This window comes from Chanos chanos, chromosome 3 (assembly GCF_902362185.1).
Source record: "Chanos chanos chromosome 3, fChaCha1.1, whole genome shotgun sequence".
Taxonomy (NCBI): Eukaryota; Metazoa; Chordata; class Actinopteri; order Gonorynchiformes; family Chanidae; genus Chanos; species Chanos chanos.
Window position 1 is genome coordinate 6,143,943 of NC_044497.1, and position 13,026 is coordinate 6,156,968.

General features: G+C 42.5%; 1 protein-coding gene across 1 annotated transcript; it reads left to right on the top strand.

Annotated features, from left to right (window-relative positions):
* The first annotated feature begins 126 nt into the window (after window positions 1–126).
* dcaf11 (ddb1 and cul4 associated factor 11) lies at window positions 127–13,026 on the top strand. Its single transcript, XM_030769509.1, has 15 exons — window positions 127–320; window positions 1,345–1,543; window positions 2,320–2,447; window positions 2,663–2,781; window positions 3,308–3,372; window positions 4,259–4,359; window positions 4,716–4,862; window positions 5,357–5,411; window positions 7,235–7,303; window positions 7,862–7,919; window positions 8,795–8,980; window positions 9,638–9,791; window positions 11,360–11,512; window positions 11,821–11,927; window positions 12,898–13,026. Exons 2-15 carry the CDS (start codon window positions 1,356–1,358, stop codon window positions 13,000–13,002), a joined length of 1,635 nt encoding a protein of 544 aa, XP_030625369.1. The 5' UTR covers window positions 127–320; window positions 1,345–1,355; the 3' UTR covers window positions 13,003–13,026.

Here is a 13,026-nt window from a genome sequence, read left to right on the forward strand (position 1 = left end):
CCAATTAATTCATCAAGATCATGTGACAAGGGACCACTTTATCGGCCCGACTTTACGTTCCCGACGGACTCTCGCGAGACTGATTCATGTGACAGCAGAGGGCAGCTTCTTTGGTTAGTAAACAACATGGCGCGTCACGGATCCAGCTGAATCTAGGGTATCTTGCAAGCGAAGCCCTGAAAACTACGATCTCTACATTGATATCATCAGTATCGCTTAAATAGGCTACGCGTATATTACTGCGTGGTCGTTTACCTGCAAAGGCACGAAGAAGACGAGGCATCGGGAGAACTGTCAAGACTTCAAAACCACACAAAACGGTAATAAAGTGTAGTGTAGGTCGCTTGCACTTATCTAGCCCGATTGCTAGTGTACCGTGCTTATAACCGTCGACCGTTATTAATCACTGTTTTATTTGATGTTTTCTGCATGTCATCGAATTTTATTTCGTACCAGTCTTTGCCGTCGTGCTATTCTAACACTCTGATCTCACTCGTCGGTTCGATGTTTAACTCATGTTTCTCTGTTTCCTGAAAGATATGAGCCAGTTACATCATCATATTCTTTTGTCAGCGAACGGTTAACGTTTTAGCACTTTCTGAGCTCTATTTTCATGTAAATACGCCTTGAACGGTGTTTCCTTATTCTTCGATGCTACTCTGCTTTCTAAACTAAGCCTGACAGTTCTGTGTGTGCGTGGGTTTTTTTTTTTTGTTTGGGGTTTTTTTTTTTTTTTTTCGTTTTTATAGTAGTCGTGCATGCATAGATCGTGTCGGGACCCTTTGCTTGCGTAGCTTGGAGACGTCACTCATGTTGAAGCTCTTATGTTAATTCTTTTTTACTTCAGACATTTTTTCCCGGTTTAGACTGTCTTGTAACAGCGACCGACCCACTTGTAACAGCTATTCATTCGGTTTTCATGCAACTGTAGTGTATGTTGCTAGTATATGATACTTTCATAGGCTCAGTACATGTAGTACAGTTACAGTTTCATTAATATGACAACATGAAACACGATCTACTCTGGACTTTGAAGATTATCTAAGATCTTCGTCTGGTTTCGACCAAATGTTTAACCGTGATTTCGGATGTAACGCATTGTTGTGACTGGAATTAATTAAAGAGAAATGTGTTATCAGAACAGAGGATGAAAGTAAAATGTCTGATGAGTGGATGTATCCCATATGGAAGTGAAATATGTCAGTGAAACTGACCCAAGATCAGATCTCACAAGTAAAAGATGCAGTTGTTCACAGTAAAATGTATACTGAGCTCTAGAACGAGTCCTACTTCTTTCACTTACTGTTCCTGATTAACATCTGTCGAACTGGCCTCACTTTACAGGCTATCAGTCTATGGGCTCTCAGTCCAGTTCTGGGATGTCCGGTCGGGGTTCCAGTGGCAACCCAGACCAGTCTGAACCAGAATCCAACCAGAACTCCAACCAGCGTGGGCGCCGATCGGCAGAAAGACAGGCAGACAGACAGACAGCTGCAGAGGAGGACGTCGATTTAGCCCAAGTGCTGGCGTACTTACTGAGAAGGTTAGAGAGGACTGATACAGGCATGTTGGACATTGGCCAGGTCAATTAATTGATATGATAAAGAGGCACTTAACCCTCCCTGATCTGATTATTTTTCTTAGAAATTGACTGTGTGACAGTATGACACTGTGAAAAAAAATGGTTGTCATTACTATACTGTAATTCCTCAAAGCAATAAAAAGCAGTTGATTGAAAGCTGTGCATAAAAAAATGCATTTGAGATTCATGGCAAGTTGAGGGAAGCATAGCTTATATCGTTTTGAGTTTAAGCTTTGACAGCTCATCTAAAACAGTCCATGAAATAAATATTCTTCATTAAATATGTGAAATAGTGAAGAACCAAGGGCTTCTCTGCAGCTGGGAAACTAGCTCTGAACCTAGTTGTGCCCACAGTAGGGATGTGGGACACTGTTCAAAGGAATACAAGATGATAAACTTCATAGCATTGAATGAATTCATTTTTCATACGAAGAACAAAACGTGTGGTGAGCAACCACCAAGTGTTTCAGTACGAATTGTGTAGTTTCTGACACTCCAACTGCAAAGCAGAAAGATGCTGTCTTTTTAAACTCTCTACAGGCAATGACTCCCAACATCATTACTTTTTTTTGTATTTGGCATTCAGAATGCAGAAGGCATGCCTGTTCCATTGTAAAACATTTACTAAACATTTACCACGTAGTACGAAACAGAAAGAAACATTGGGAGATTTTCACATTTCTAGTTGAAGAGTATCAACGTTCATGGTTCAAATGTAGAACTGTTGTTATCCGCAGGGGCCAGGTTAGACTGGTCCATGGCAGCGGAGCCACCGGCCTGCAGCTCGTCCAGTCGTATTCAGACTCTGATGAGGACAGCGATGGGGCTTGGGACGGCCGTCTGGGACACCGCTACGACCCCCCTGGTAATCACGTCTCTGCCGTTTGATTTGAGTTCACGCAGAATGTCTGGCGTTGTTGTGAAATTGACATGAGGATGCAGAAGAAGTCAGGCGGTGCTGTTTTCAGATGTTTCGTAGATACGCTCGTCAGTTGTTTTTTTTTCTTTGCACGCGTATCCCTGTGTGCGTCGTGGTTTTCTGACGATGATCACGCGATTGGTTCTGTCTGAAACCTTCAGTGGACACCCAGCCGGACACGCAGGATGTGGACCGGAGCGAGATTCGAACCCAGATCCTGCTGGCCACAGCCTCGTCGGGCCTGAAGGGCAAACACAGCTTTACACATATGCTGGCTGAGGTGAGGGAGGGGGAGGGGGGGGGGGGGGTGTGCTGGGATTGTGTCCCAGAACTGCTCTTTATCAAGGGAGATGTCAAATTACAGTTACATTCGCACAACTCAGTGATTAAGTCAGATGTAATTTACAGTTTCCAGTGTTCACACTAAGACAAACTAAAGCTGTGTCTCTTTAGCGTTAGTTCGTTATCTGCATACACAAGAGTATGTGTGAGATGTCCTCCACGTGACAAAATCGTAATATAGTAATAATTTGTCAGACCAGCTCTAGCTGTATATTAGTCTTTATGTAGTTTCGTATATCGTATTATCTTTTTCAGTGAAAGGGCATCATTTAAACTGGACTGTTTTTCACACAAATGGGCTTGATGTGGGACGGCCGCGTTTGATACGCAGCCATCCTTCAGAAAGTGGAATAGCCCGAATCCTCTAATAATGAAATGCTGTGTCAGTGCATCTTTCATTCAGTGAGAAACGTGGGTGATTGTTAGTATGTTTGACCAGCTGTTTGCCTGTCGTTCTGTCACAGAGAGAACAAGGACGGTGCCGCGGTTCCAGTTTCTCTCACGGAGAGTGTAGCCGTATTCGCTCTCAGTGAGTACGCCCAGTACACTCACTGACTCACACACACGCACACACACACACACGCGCGCGCGCGCGCGCATACTCACTCACACACGCATACTCACTCACACACACACACACGCGCATACTCACTCACGCACACACACACGCACATACTCACTCACACACGCACACACACACGCACATACTCACTCACACACGCACACACATACTCACACACACACACACACACACACGCACACACATACTCACACACACACACACACACACACGCACGCACATACTCACACACACGCACATACTCACACACACGCGCATACTCACTCACACACGCGCATACTCACTCACACACGCACATACTCACTCACACACGCACACACACATACACACACACACGCACGCACATACTCACACACACGCGCATACTCACTCACACATGCACACACACACACACGCACATACTCACTCACACACGCATACTCACTCACTCACTCACACACACACACACACACACACGAACATACTCACACACACGCGCATACTCACTCACACACGCACACACACACACACGCACATACTCACACACACACGCACATACTCACACACACGCGCATACTCACTCACACACACACGCACACACACACACACATGCACACACACACACACACACACACACACACACACACGCACACACACACACACACACATGCACATACTCACTCACACGCACACACACACATATTCACTTACATGCACATACTCACTCACACACGCACTCAAAGCTCTCAGAGTGTAACCCTTGACTGCAGCCTTTGTCTGAGCTTTGATACGTGGTTAGGTTGTTGTGTTGCTCATAATAATGTTGTGGTCGTTATGTTTTAACCTGCCTTTTCAGCTTCCTGCCCAACCATGTGGCACATAAAGAGACATATCAACAGAAAGCGTTTTGTGGAGTCTACAGTGAAGATGGAAATATGTTTCTCTCTGCCTGTCAGGGTACGAACAGAGCACAGCTTAAATGTGTTCTCATCTCAATAAACGTTGTAAACAGTATTCTTTACAACTGTCAAATACGGTTAAAACGTGCGTGTTGACTTTCAGTGCCAAGTAGAGTATACGCTTCCAAAATGATCAGCTGTTGGGAGAGGACCAGAACATGTCTGTTAAAATATCTTTCATTGCAAGTATAGAGAACAAAAAGGTTCTTGTCCTCTAAGAATGTTTTCGGTCCTTGTATGTTCCACACTGACCTGTTATTCAAGTCTCTCTACTCAGGTATGCTAATACGGTAAAAACTGCTTTTAAAATAAACAGGGGTTTTGTTTGTTTTTTTTTCAATACGCTTGCTGTAGATCAGGTCATCCGTCTGTATGACACCAGTCGGGGTCGTTTTGCTCTGAAAAGGGCAGTGAAGGCTCGGGATGTAGGCTGGAGTGTGCTGGATGTATGCTTCACCCCGGACTCACGCTGCGTCCTCTACTCCAGCTGGTCTGACTACAGTAAGGCGAAGAGAGACAAAGCTGCCTCCCCCTTTGCACACACACACACACACACACATACACACACACTCCTCATACCTCTCATTTTCTCTGCACATACCTGAGAGAGAAAAGAGTTGGAACAGCACAGTGTCTTCCAGTTCAGTAACCTGCTCTATGTTATAAGACACATTATTTGATTGGCCAGAACGAAATGATTGACATTTACTTTGTGTCTACTTTTTGCTTATTTAACAAGCAGTTCCATTCGCAATGCAATCAAGAGATTTCAAATTTTGAATGAGCTAGTTGTAAAATGTTGACACACACATTATATGAGCAGAAGATGCAACATTTGAAGGTTATAAAAAACAAATTTATGGCTGAACATCAGTTGGATTGGATTCTGGGATATTTAAGAATTGTGTCAGCAACCCAATCAAGAGAGAGCTGACCACAGCTTTGCATGAAATAGACTGACATGAATCTGTTTGAATTTTCTCCCTTTTTTTTAGTCCATGTCTGCAGTATAGATGGAGACAGTGAAACGCACACCGCCCTGGACCTCAAGTTAGTGTTTCCCCTCATAGTACATTATAGCATTAGGACCCAGGTAATCATGTACTGTTTACCCCTTCTCCTGTGGCTGAGTGACAGTAGAACACGTCATCATAACCACCCATTATAACATCACTCATTACACTGTTTTGATGTTGCTTCGAGTGATGTCACTGGTGTCGTAGCAACCGTAGCTTGGGTGATGGTGGCCTTTTCATTTGTCAAATAAATATAAAATTCTAAAAGCATGCTATTATGCCAAAGTTAGGGATCAGAATTTTTGTTTTTTGGGTTTTTTTTTTTTTTTTTTGCTGTTTCAAGCACTTTTGTAGCTGACGAAAATGTGTTTTTAATGACCTTTAGAAAGAGGAACAAAAAATGCCCCAGTTTTACAATCCTTTTTGTTCTGGAAAAGTAGGGTGGAGTATGCTAATGTGGACTGAACAGAGATTTGTCTATTTTTTAATTGCATAGGTGTTTATTTAGTTGATAATGGAAATAGGACAAACTAGAGGTGCATCTTACAGTCTTAAAAGATTCCATGGTTACTTTTTTAAGTGTCAGATGTGACAGGTGCCTGAGGTTTTCCCCATTCAACCATTGGACATAGTAACAAATTCAGTTGTAAACCATCGTTGTTATTCCTAAACAGGTGTACATATTAAATCTCAAAAAAAGGAAGAGAAGGCAATTTTGTTCCCTCTGCTGCCTACTGAATATTTTTGGATGTTTTCAACGTCCCCCTTTTTATATCCAGAGTCTTGGCACTTAACAGCTCTCTTCAAAGTTATCAGTAACTTGCCTCTGACATCTGATGGAGCAGAATGGTCTGTTTTGTTTGATCTTAATCCTGCTTTTGCCCTGATCAGTCACTCTCTGTTACCTCTTACTGATTGTCTTAAAAATGGATTGGGAGGTATTAGTTCAGAACTTATTTGTCAGATGGGCACTTTTCAGTGGCTGTTGATGACATCATTTCCTCATCGGTCATTATCATCATCAGCCATCATCAGCTTATACGTGGCATCCCTCAAGGCACAGTTCTAGGCCCATTTTATTTTCAGTTTTTTTGCTCCCATCTGTCCAAATCATCCAGTGGCATGTAATACCTTTTCATTCTTTATGTAGACGAAACTCAGCCGTATCTACAGCATCTGACTCAAATATGGGGAGACTGGCAACTCTTTACTCCTGTCCTTAGGTCACCATAGTCTTGAAATTGGACTTAACTCTAAAGAGCTTTCTTCTCTTCCGTAGTCAGACTAAGATTTAAAGGGAATTATGCTTTTGCAGTCAGACCCCCTCTAGAACATACTTTTTAGAATCCTGGCATTTGTAAGTGACTAGTAAGTTTGACGTGCATCTTAAATTTGCAACGAGTGCTCATCGTACATTGCAAGCCTGTGTGTGTATATATGTATATTTATATATGTATGTATATTTGCGTCTTTATTTTTGTCTTCCTTACGTTAATATTCGCATTACTGTTTTTCAAAAGCGTTTTGCTGTAATTAGGTTAGGCTGATTAAGATGGAGCCTCATGCTGGAGTTCTTGTGTACCACTTACCATGTAGAATTAGAAATGTTTAATGATGATATCTTTGGCTAAAGCTTGTGTATTTTGGGAATGGGGTCAATTTCATCAATTTGTTTAAAATTTACAAGGCAGGCTTCATCAATATCCAACAGAAAGAATGAAAAATTAATCCATTAATGAAGTGGCTCTAACTGAAACTGACCTCAATTTTTGTTTTTTTTATTTTAATTTCTTTTTTTTCCATTGTTTCTTTTCTTAAAATTTCTTTTTTCTTTTTTTTTTTTTTAATAAATTACAGTCCAGATGAAAGAAGATTCTGTGTGTTCTCACTGGCGGCGTCCACAGACGGAAAGGAGATTCTGGGCGGGTAGGTATATTACAGTTTCCTGCTCTTCCTCTTCTTTCTCTGAGGGAACAAACTGTGCAGCCCCCCCCCCCCCAAACTCCCAAATTCAGTTCAGCCTGCATACCGACTAACCAATCTCTTTATTAGTCAAATCAGGCGCACTGGTAGAATGAAATTGGGTTTGCAGGTTCCATGGGATTTCGTTGGGGAGCGCCGATATAGTGCGCTTAGTCATCATGACTCTGTTTAAAAATCTAAGCCTTACACATTCTGACTGACTCCTTGCCTCTGTACTGACCTCACATAAAAAAAGCACCTGGTCCTATCAACTGATAAAACACTGAGATAAGCAGGTTAACCCGGGCTCTGACGTCTCATTACATCACTGGCACAAGATTTTTCTTTCTTTTTTTTTTTTTTTGTCTCTTTTTTTTTTTTTTTTTTTTTGGTTATTCATTTTCAAGTTTTGTTTGGGTTACATTGAAGCTGACACTATGCCCTTTTGCACACCTCTGTGCCTTCTCTCTTTCTCTCTCCCTCCCTCTCTCTCTCTGCCCCCCCCCCCTTTCTTTCACTTAGAGCAAACGATGGTTGCCTTTATGTATTCGACCGTGAACAGAACAAACGAACGCTAAAGGTCAGTATTTGAACGTGTGTGTGTGTGTGTGTGTGTGTGTGTGTGTGTGTGTGTGTGCGTGTGCGCGCGTGTGTGGGTGTGTGAGTGCGCGCACGTGTGCGCACATTATATGTTGCTTGAAGATAGTAGCCGAATAACTTAGACACACACACACACACACACACATCCACACACATTTATCATTGCTTTTGTATGCACAGTGTTGTCTTTACCTCCATCAAGCCTGCCTCCAGCGATTTTCCAAGAAATAGACTAAAGACTCAACTACACTTTTATTAAAGTTGTGAAATGACAAATGGGTGAAGTAGTTTCTTGATTAGTATACCAGAACCATTTTGCTAATTGATTAAGAAAAAGCATCAGTCCGTAAAAGGCCTCATTAGGTAATTGTCTGTGTCCAGGCAGAGCTGACATGATTCTTAAGAGAAAATGCTCAGAGGCAAGTCTGTAATTCGGTTTACACAAGCATCAGGGCCCTAAAGAAATACTATATGCAAACTCAAACTGATGGCACATTCTTCAGCCAGCAGACTCTTTAATTCCTAACTCTGTATTTCTCTCTCTCTGTCTCTCTCTCTCTCCATTTCTTTCTTTCTCTCTCTCTGTTTCTTTCTTTCTCTCTCTCTGTTTCTTTCTTTCTCTGTCGCTGTTTCTTTCTTTCTCTCTCTCTCTCCTCTCTTCCCCCACCGCTTTTCTCTATAACAGGTATTCTTTTCCATACCTGTCTGCTGTTATTCCATTGTCTCTCTGTTTCTCTGCCTCTTTTTGTCCCTGCTTGTCTTCCTCCATATGTCTGTCTGTTTGTCTGCTTCTCCCCCCCCTCTCTCTCTCTCTCTCTCTCTCCCTCTCTCTTTCTCTCTCTTTCTCTCTCTCAGATCGACGCTCATGAGGACGACGTGAACGCGGTGGCGTTCGCCGACAGTTCGTCTCAGTTGCTGTTTTCGGGCAGTGACGACGCCCTGTGTAAAGTGTGGGACAGACGGACGCTCAGAGAGGACAGGCCGCAGCCCGTGGGACAGCTCGCCGGACACAGAGACGGCATCACCTTCATAGACAGCAAGGCAAGACAACAGCCACTATACACTCTATATACAATCATACCAACTCTATACTCACATATATACATACAATATACCATCCCACTTATCTACTGTATATACCTCAAAACATGTGACTGTCTGAAGTATACATATATACATCAGAGTATGTGACATCACCATATACAGCAAGACGTGATGTTACACATACACACACGGCCCATAGACACATTGTAAAGCTCTGGACAGGGCGTCACCCTCACACAAAGCCAGGAAAAAATAGCATAGTAGTTGAGACAATATGTTTTATATACACTGCATGCAAACAGTCGTTTCAAACAAAGACAGGAAGTACTTAGCAGTGTAGTTTATGAAATATGTTAGAGATAAACTGCATAAACACATATAGAGTCGCGCTAAAGCCTGTTCTCTGTTACGGTAACTCAGCTGCGTTAGCTTCGCAAGCTAATGTTGTTCGGAAGGAAACAAACTATTTTAGGCTTTTTCCTTCACGTTGCATTTATTCATTACGTGGTTATTTGTAATTACATTAAATGACATGACATGACATGACATTATTTGTGTACATTCTTTAAACAGTCACAGTGACACACACATACTGACTTGTGTGGTGTGTGTGTGTGTGTGTGTGTGTGTGTTTGTATGGGTTTGTATCTGTAGGGTGACGCTCGGTATCTGATCAGTAACTCTAAGGACCAGTGCATTAAGCTTTGGGACATAAGGAAATTCTCCCCCAAGGAGGGTCTGGCTGCCTCCCGCCTGGCTGTCACTCAACAGAACTGGGACTACCGCTGGCAGCAGGTCCCTCAGAGAGGTCTGTCAGCCTGTGTGTGCGTGTGCGCGTGTGCGTGTGTGTTAGAGGTGTGAATCTTCACGGGTCTCAATCTTTTGGTTCGAGTTGATTCGATTACGATTCAAAGGGTAGCGATTCAATTACAAAAACGATTCTCCCTACATCGCGATGCATCTTGCCCTCCTCGTGTTCTTTAATTAATACAAGAAAACAAACCTTCAGATTTGAGCTGTTTTGACTTTTCAACTTTTTGTTTAACAGCTGTTTTCAAAGATCATATCAAGTCATATAACAGAATTTTTTTTTTTTTCAAATAAGATTACCACAAGATATACGTAAACAGAAACACAAAACATTTTTGTTTTCAGTGCATTGTGAATATATAGTTCTGGAGCAAAGTTGATACCATGGCTTGCTGCATGGTTGGCTGAGTAGCAGCTACATACTCGGGGTTTGCTGAGTGTAGCTCCAGGTGGAAGCAGGTGATGTGATTCCTCATATTCTGTTTTATTGCTGAAGTGTTTAATCTTGGCTCGGCAGGTCTTAAACACAGCATGTATTTTATCAAGTTTGTCTTTGCCTATATTTTCATAAAAACCGAAATGTGCCCAAACATCTGCTTTTAAGATACTGGGTACGTTTTTAATCTCTCGCTGCTGGATATGTTGCACTCTCTCCGCCATGTTTCCAGTCACACCAGCCACGTGTGATAAACGTAGTATTCGGGAAGGGGGGCGTGTACTTTTGTGGTTACTACTACTTTATTGACTTTACAAACAGTGCGCTGGCGAGTATGTTATTTAATTACAATTTTTAGCAATCAATTATTTTCTTTTTCTGCATCGATGCAGAATCCTTCGCATCGCGATGCATCGTAAAAACAATTATTTTCCCTAGCTCTAGCGCGCGCGCACGTGTGTGCGCGTGTGCAACAGAGCGAGAGAGAGCGTGTTCTCGTCATTGAGAAGATGAAATGCGGTCTATAACATGAAACGTTGTAGATCATATCAGCGGCAGTGTCCTGTCTGTAACGGAGACGCTCTGTGTTAAGAACAAAGCTTGGTCGTCAATATAAAGCACCTCCTTTTGACATGAAAAACACCGTCATCGCGCATTTACACCTGTCAAACTGGCCAAGGTGAAAGATGCAGTGATTGGTTTTCCTTGTGTCAGGGGATGCAGGCACTAGTCCTCATGCTCCCAGATTTGCCTGGAGGTACCGCCATGGCAAATACAGGGAATAGGCTATTCCAGATTATGAATAGAAAGGGTTAAAATTGAAACGAGGATTAGATCATTTTTGTTTTTAACTGCATATTCGTTTCTCTTTCATTAATGAGAAAATATACGTCTATTTTCATCTGCGTTTACCTTGTGTGTGGACCTGAGAATATTAGGTTATTTTTGAGATTAGAACATATCTATAAGTGCGAACGGTTGAAGGATAGGTGACGGTCTCAGTGAGTGAGGTATTGGGGTTCCAGACATTCTGTGTGATCTCGTTATCATTCCCTCTGCCCGGATACACTCCTCTTTTTCTGTGAAGTCATCACGTCCCACTCTCTCTCTTCTCCTCCTTCCCGTGGCAGCGCTGAAGAGGCATAAACTGGCAGGGGACACGTCGGTGATGACCTATCGGGGTCACGGCGTCCTGCACACCCTCATTCGCTGCCGCTTCTCCCCCGAGTTCAGCACCGGCCACCGATTCATCTACACCGGCTGCTCGACCGGCAGAATTATCAGTACGTGTCCGTCTGTGTGTCTGTCCGTGTCTGTGTGTCTGTGTGTTGTGGTGTCATCTAGACCAGACGTTTCCATGGTGACAGGAATATCTGACAGATCTGACCTAGTGGGGACATTTAGCTGATACCAAAATAAGATTAGTGTCAGATCATTAATCTTTACTTACTGAAGAGAAAAGCAATGGGAAGTCCTCACTAGGATATTAAATTGTGTGTCTGTGTATGTGTGTGTGTAGCTTTAGGTGTGTGTAGAGACTGTAGATAAACAGTTTCATCTCTCTCTCTTTCTCTCGCTCTCTCCCTCCCAGTCTACGACGTACTGACGGGGGGCATAGTGTCTCGTCTCTCTGACCATGATGCGTGTGTGAGGGATGTTAGCTGGCACCCATATGAGGACAGCATAGTCAGCAGCTCTGTAAGTCCTGCTTCACTCAGACAGCTCCATCATTATATATATATATATATATATACATACAGTATATGTGTATGTGTGTATGTATATATATATATGTGTGTGTGTGTGTGTGTGTGTGTGTATATATATGTATATATATCTATATCTATATCTATATCTATATATATATATATATATCTATATCTATATCTATATCTATATATATATATATATATATATATCTATCAGAGTTCGCTGATCTAGGATCACTTTTTATAAATACAGCTATATTACCAGACAGGAGCTGATCGTGGATCAGTGCTCTTACTCTGAGACATTTGACACATGGGCCATACTCTCCCCGTGCAAACTGACATTACTACACTAATACTAGCGTTAAATGTTTTATTTTGTCTGAGCCTCCTGTTGCCAGACTGGTGACATGGTGTTGCACAGATGTAGTAACAGGTGTGACGAGCAGTAACGTCAGTTTGTGTCATGTGACCGCATTCAGACAACTGTTTGACATGACACACTATGTACACGTTGGCATGAAGAGTTTAGGACACTCTCATATCAGATTTATGAGACCAATGTTCAGTTTTGTTACATAAAGTGTTCCCAAAGGAGACTAGCCCAGTCGTAATCTCTGAGAATAGGGTCAAATAAAACACATTTATCTGTGAGAAGAGTAATGCCGGACAGCTTCTGCCTTAAGATTTGTGGACTTTGCATATATGCACAAATACACTCACACACGGCAACACAACAGCATTTAACATGTTTCGCTAGTGCCTGTTCACTTCATGGTTGTCAACTGTGCTTGTGCTTGTGCTTGTGCTGTGCTTTGTGCTTGTTTTTAATTTCTGTCTGTCTCTCTCGTTCTCTCTTTCTGTCTCTCTCTCTCTCTCTTTCTCTGTTTCTTTCTCTCTCTGTCTATTCTCGCCATCCATTGCCCTCTCCAACCCGGTTCCTCAACTCTGTCCACTAGTGGGACGGATCGGTGCGTCTGTGGAAACACAGGCAAACTCACCCACTGGACGAGGAGAGGGAGTGTGGGAGTGTCACAGAGGAAAGGAAAAGAGAAAAAAAGTGACGTCACAAATGGGCAGACTCAAGA

Coding starts and splice junctions, on each gene's coding strand:
- dcaf11 (XM_030769509.1), top strand. CDS start 1,356: ATGGGCTCTCAGTCCAGTTCTGGGATGTCCGGTCGGGGTTCCAGTGGC. Junction 2,448..2,662: donor ACACCGCTACGACCCCCCTG/GTAATCACGTCT, acceptor TGAAACCTTCAG/TGGACACCCAGCCGGACACG. Junction 7,304..7,861: donor GGAAAGGAGATTCTGGGCGG/GTAGGTATATTA, acceptor TCTTTCACTTAG/AGCAAACGATGGTTGCCTTT.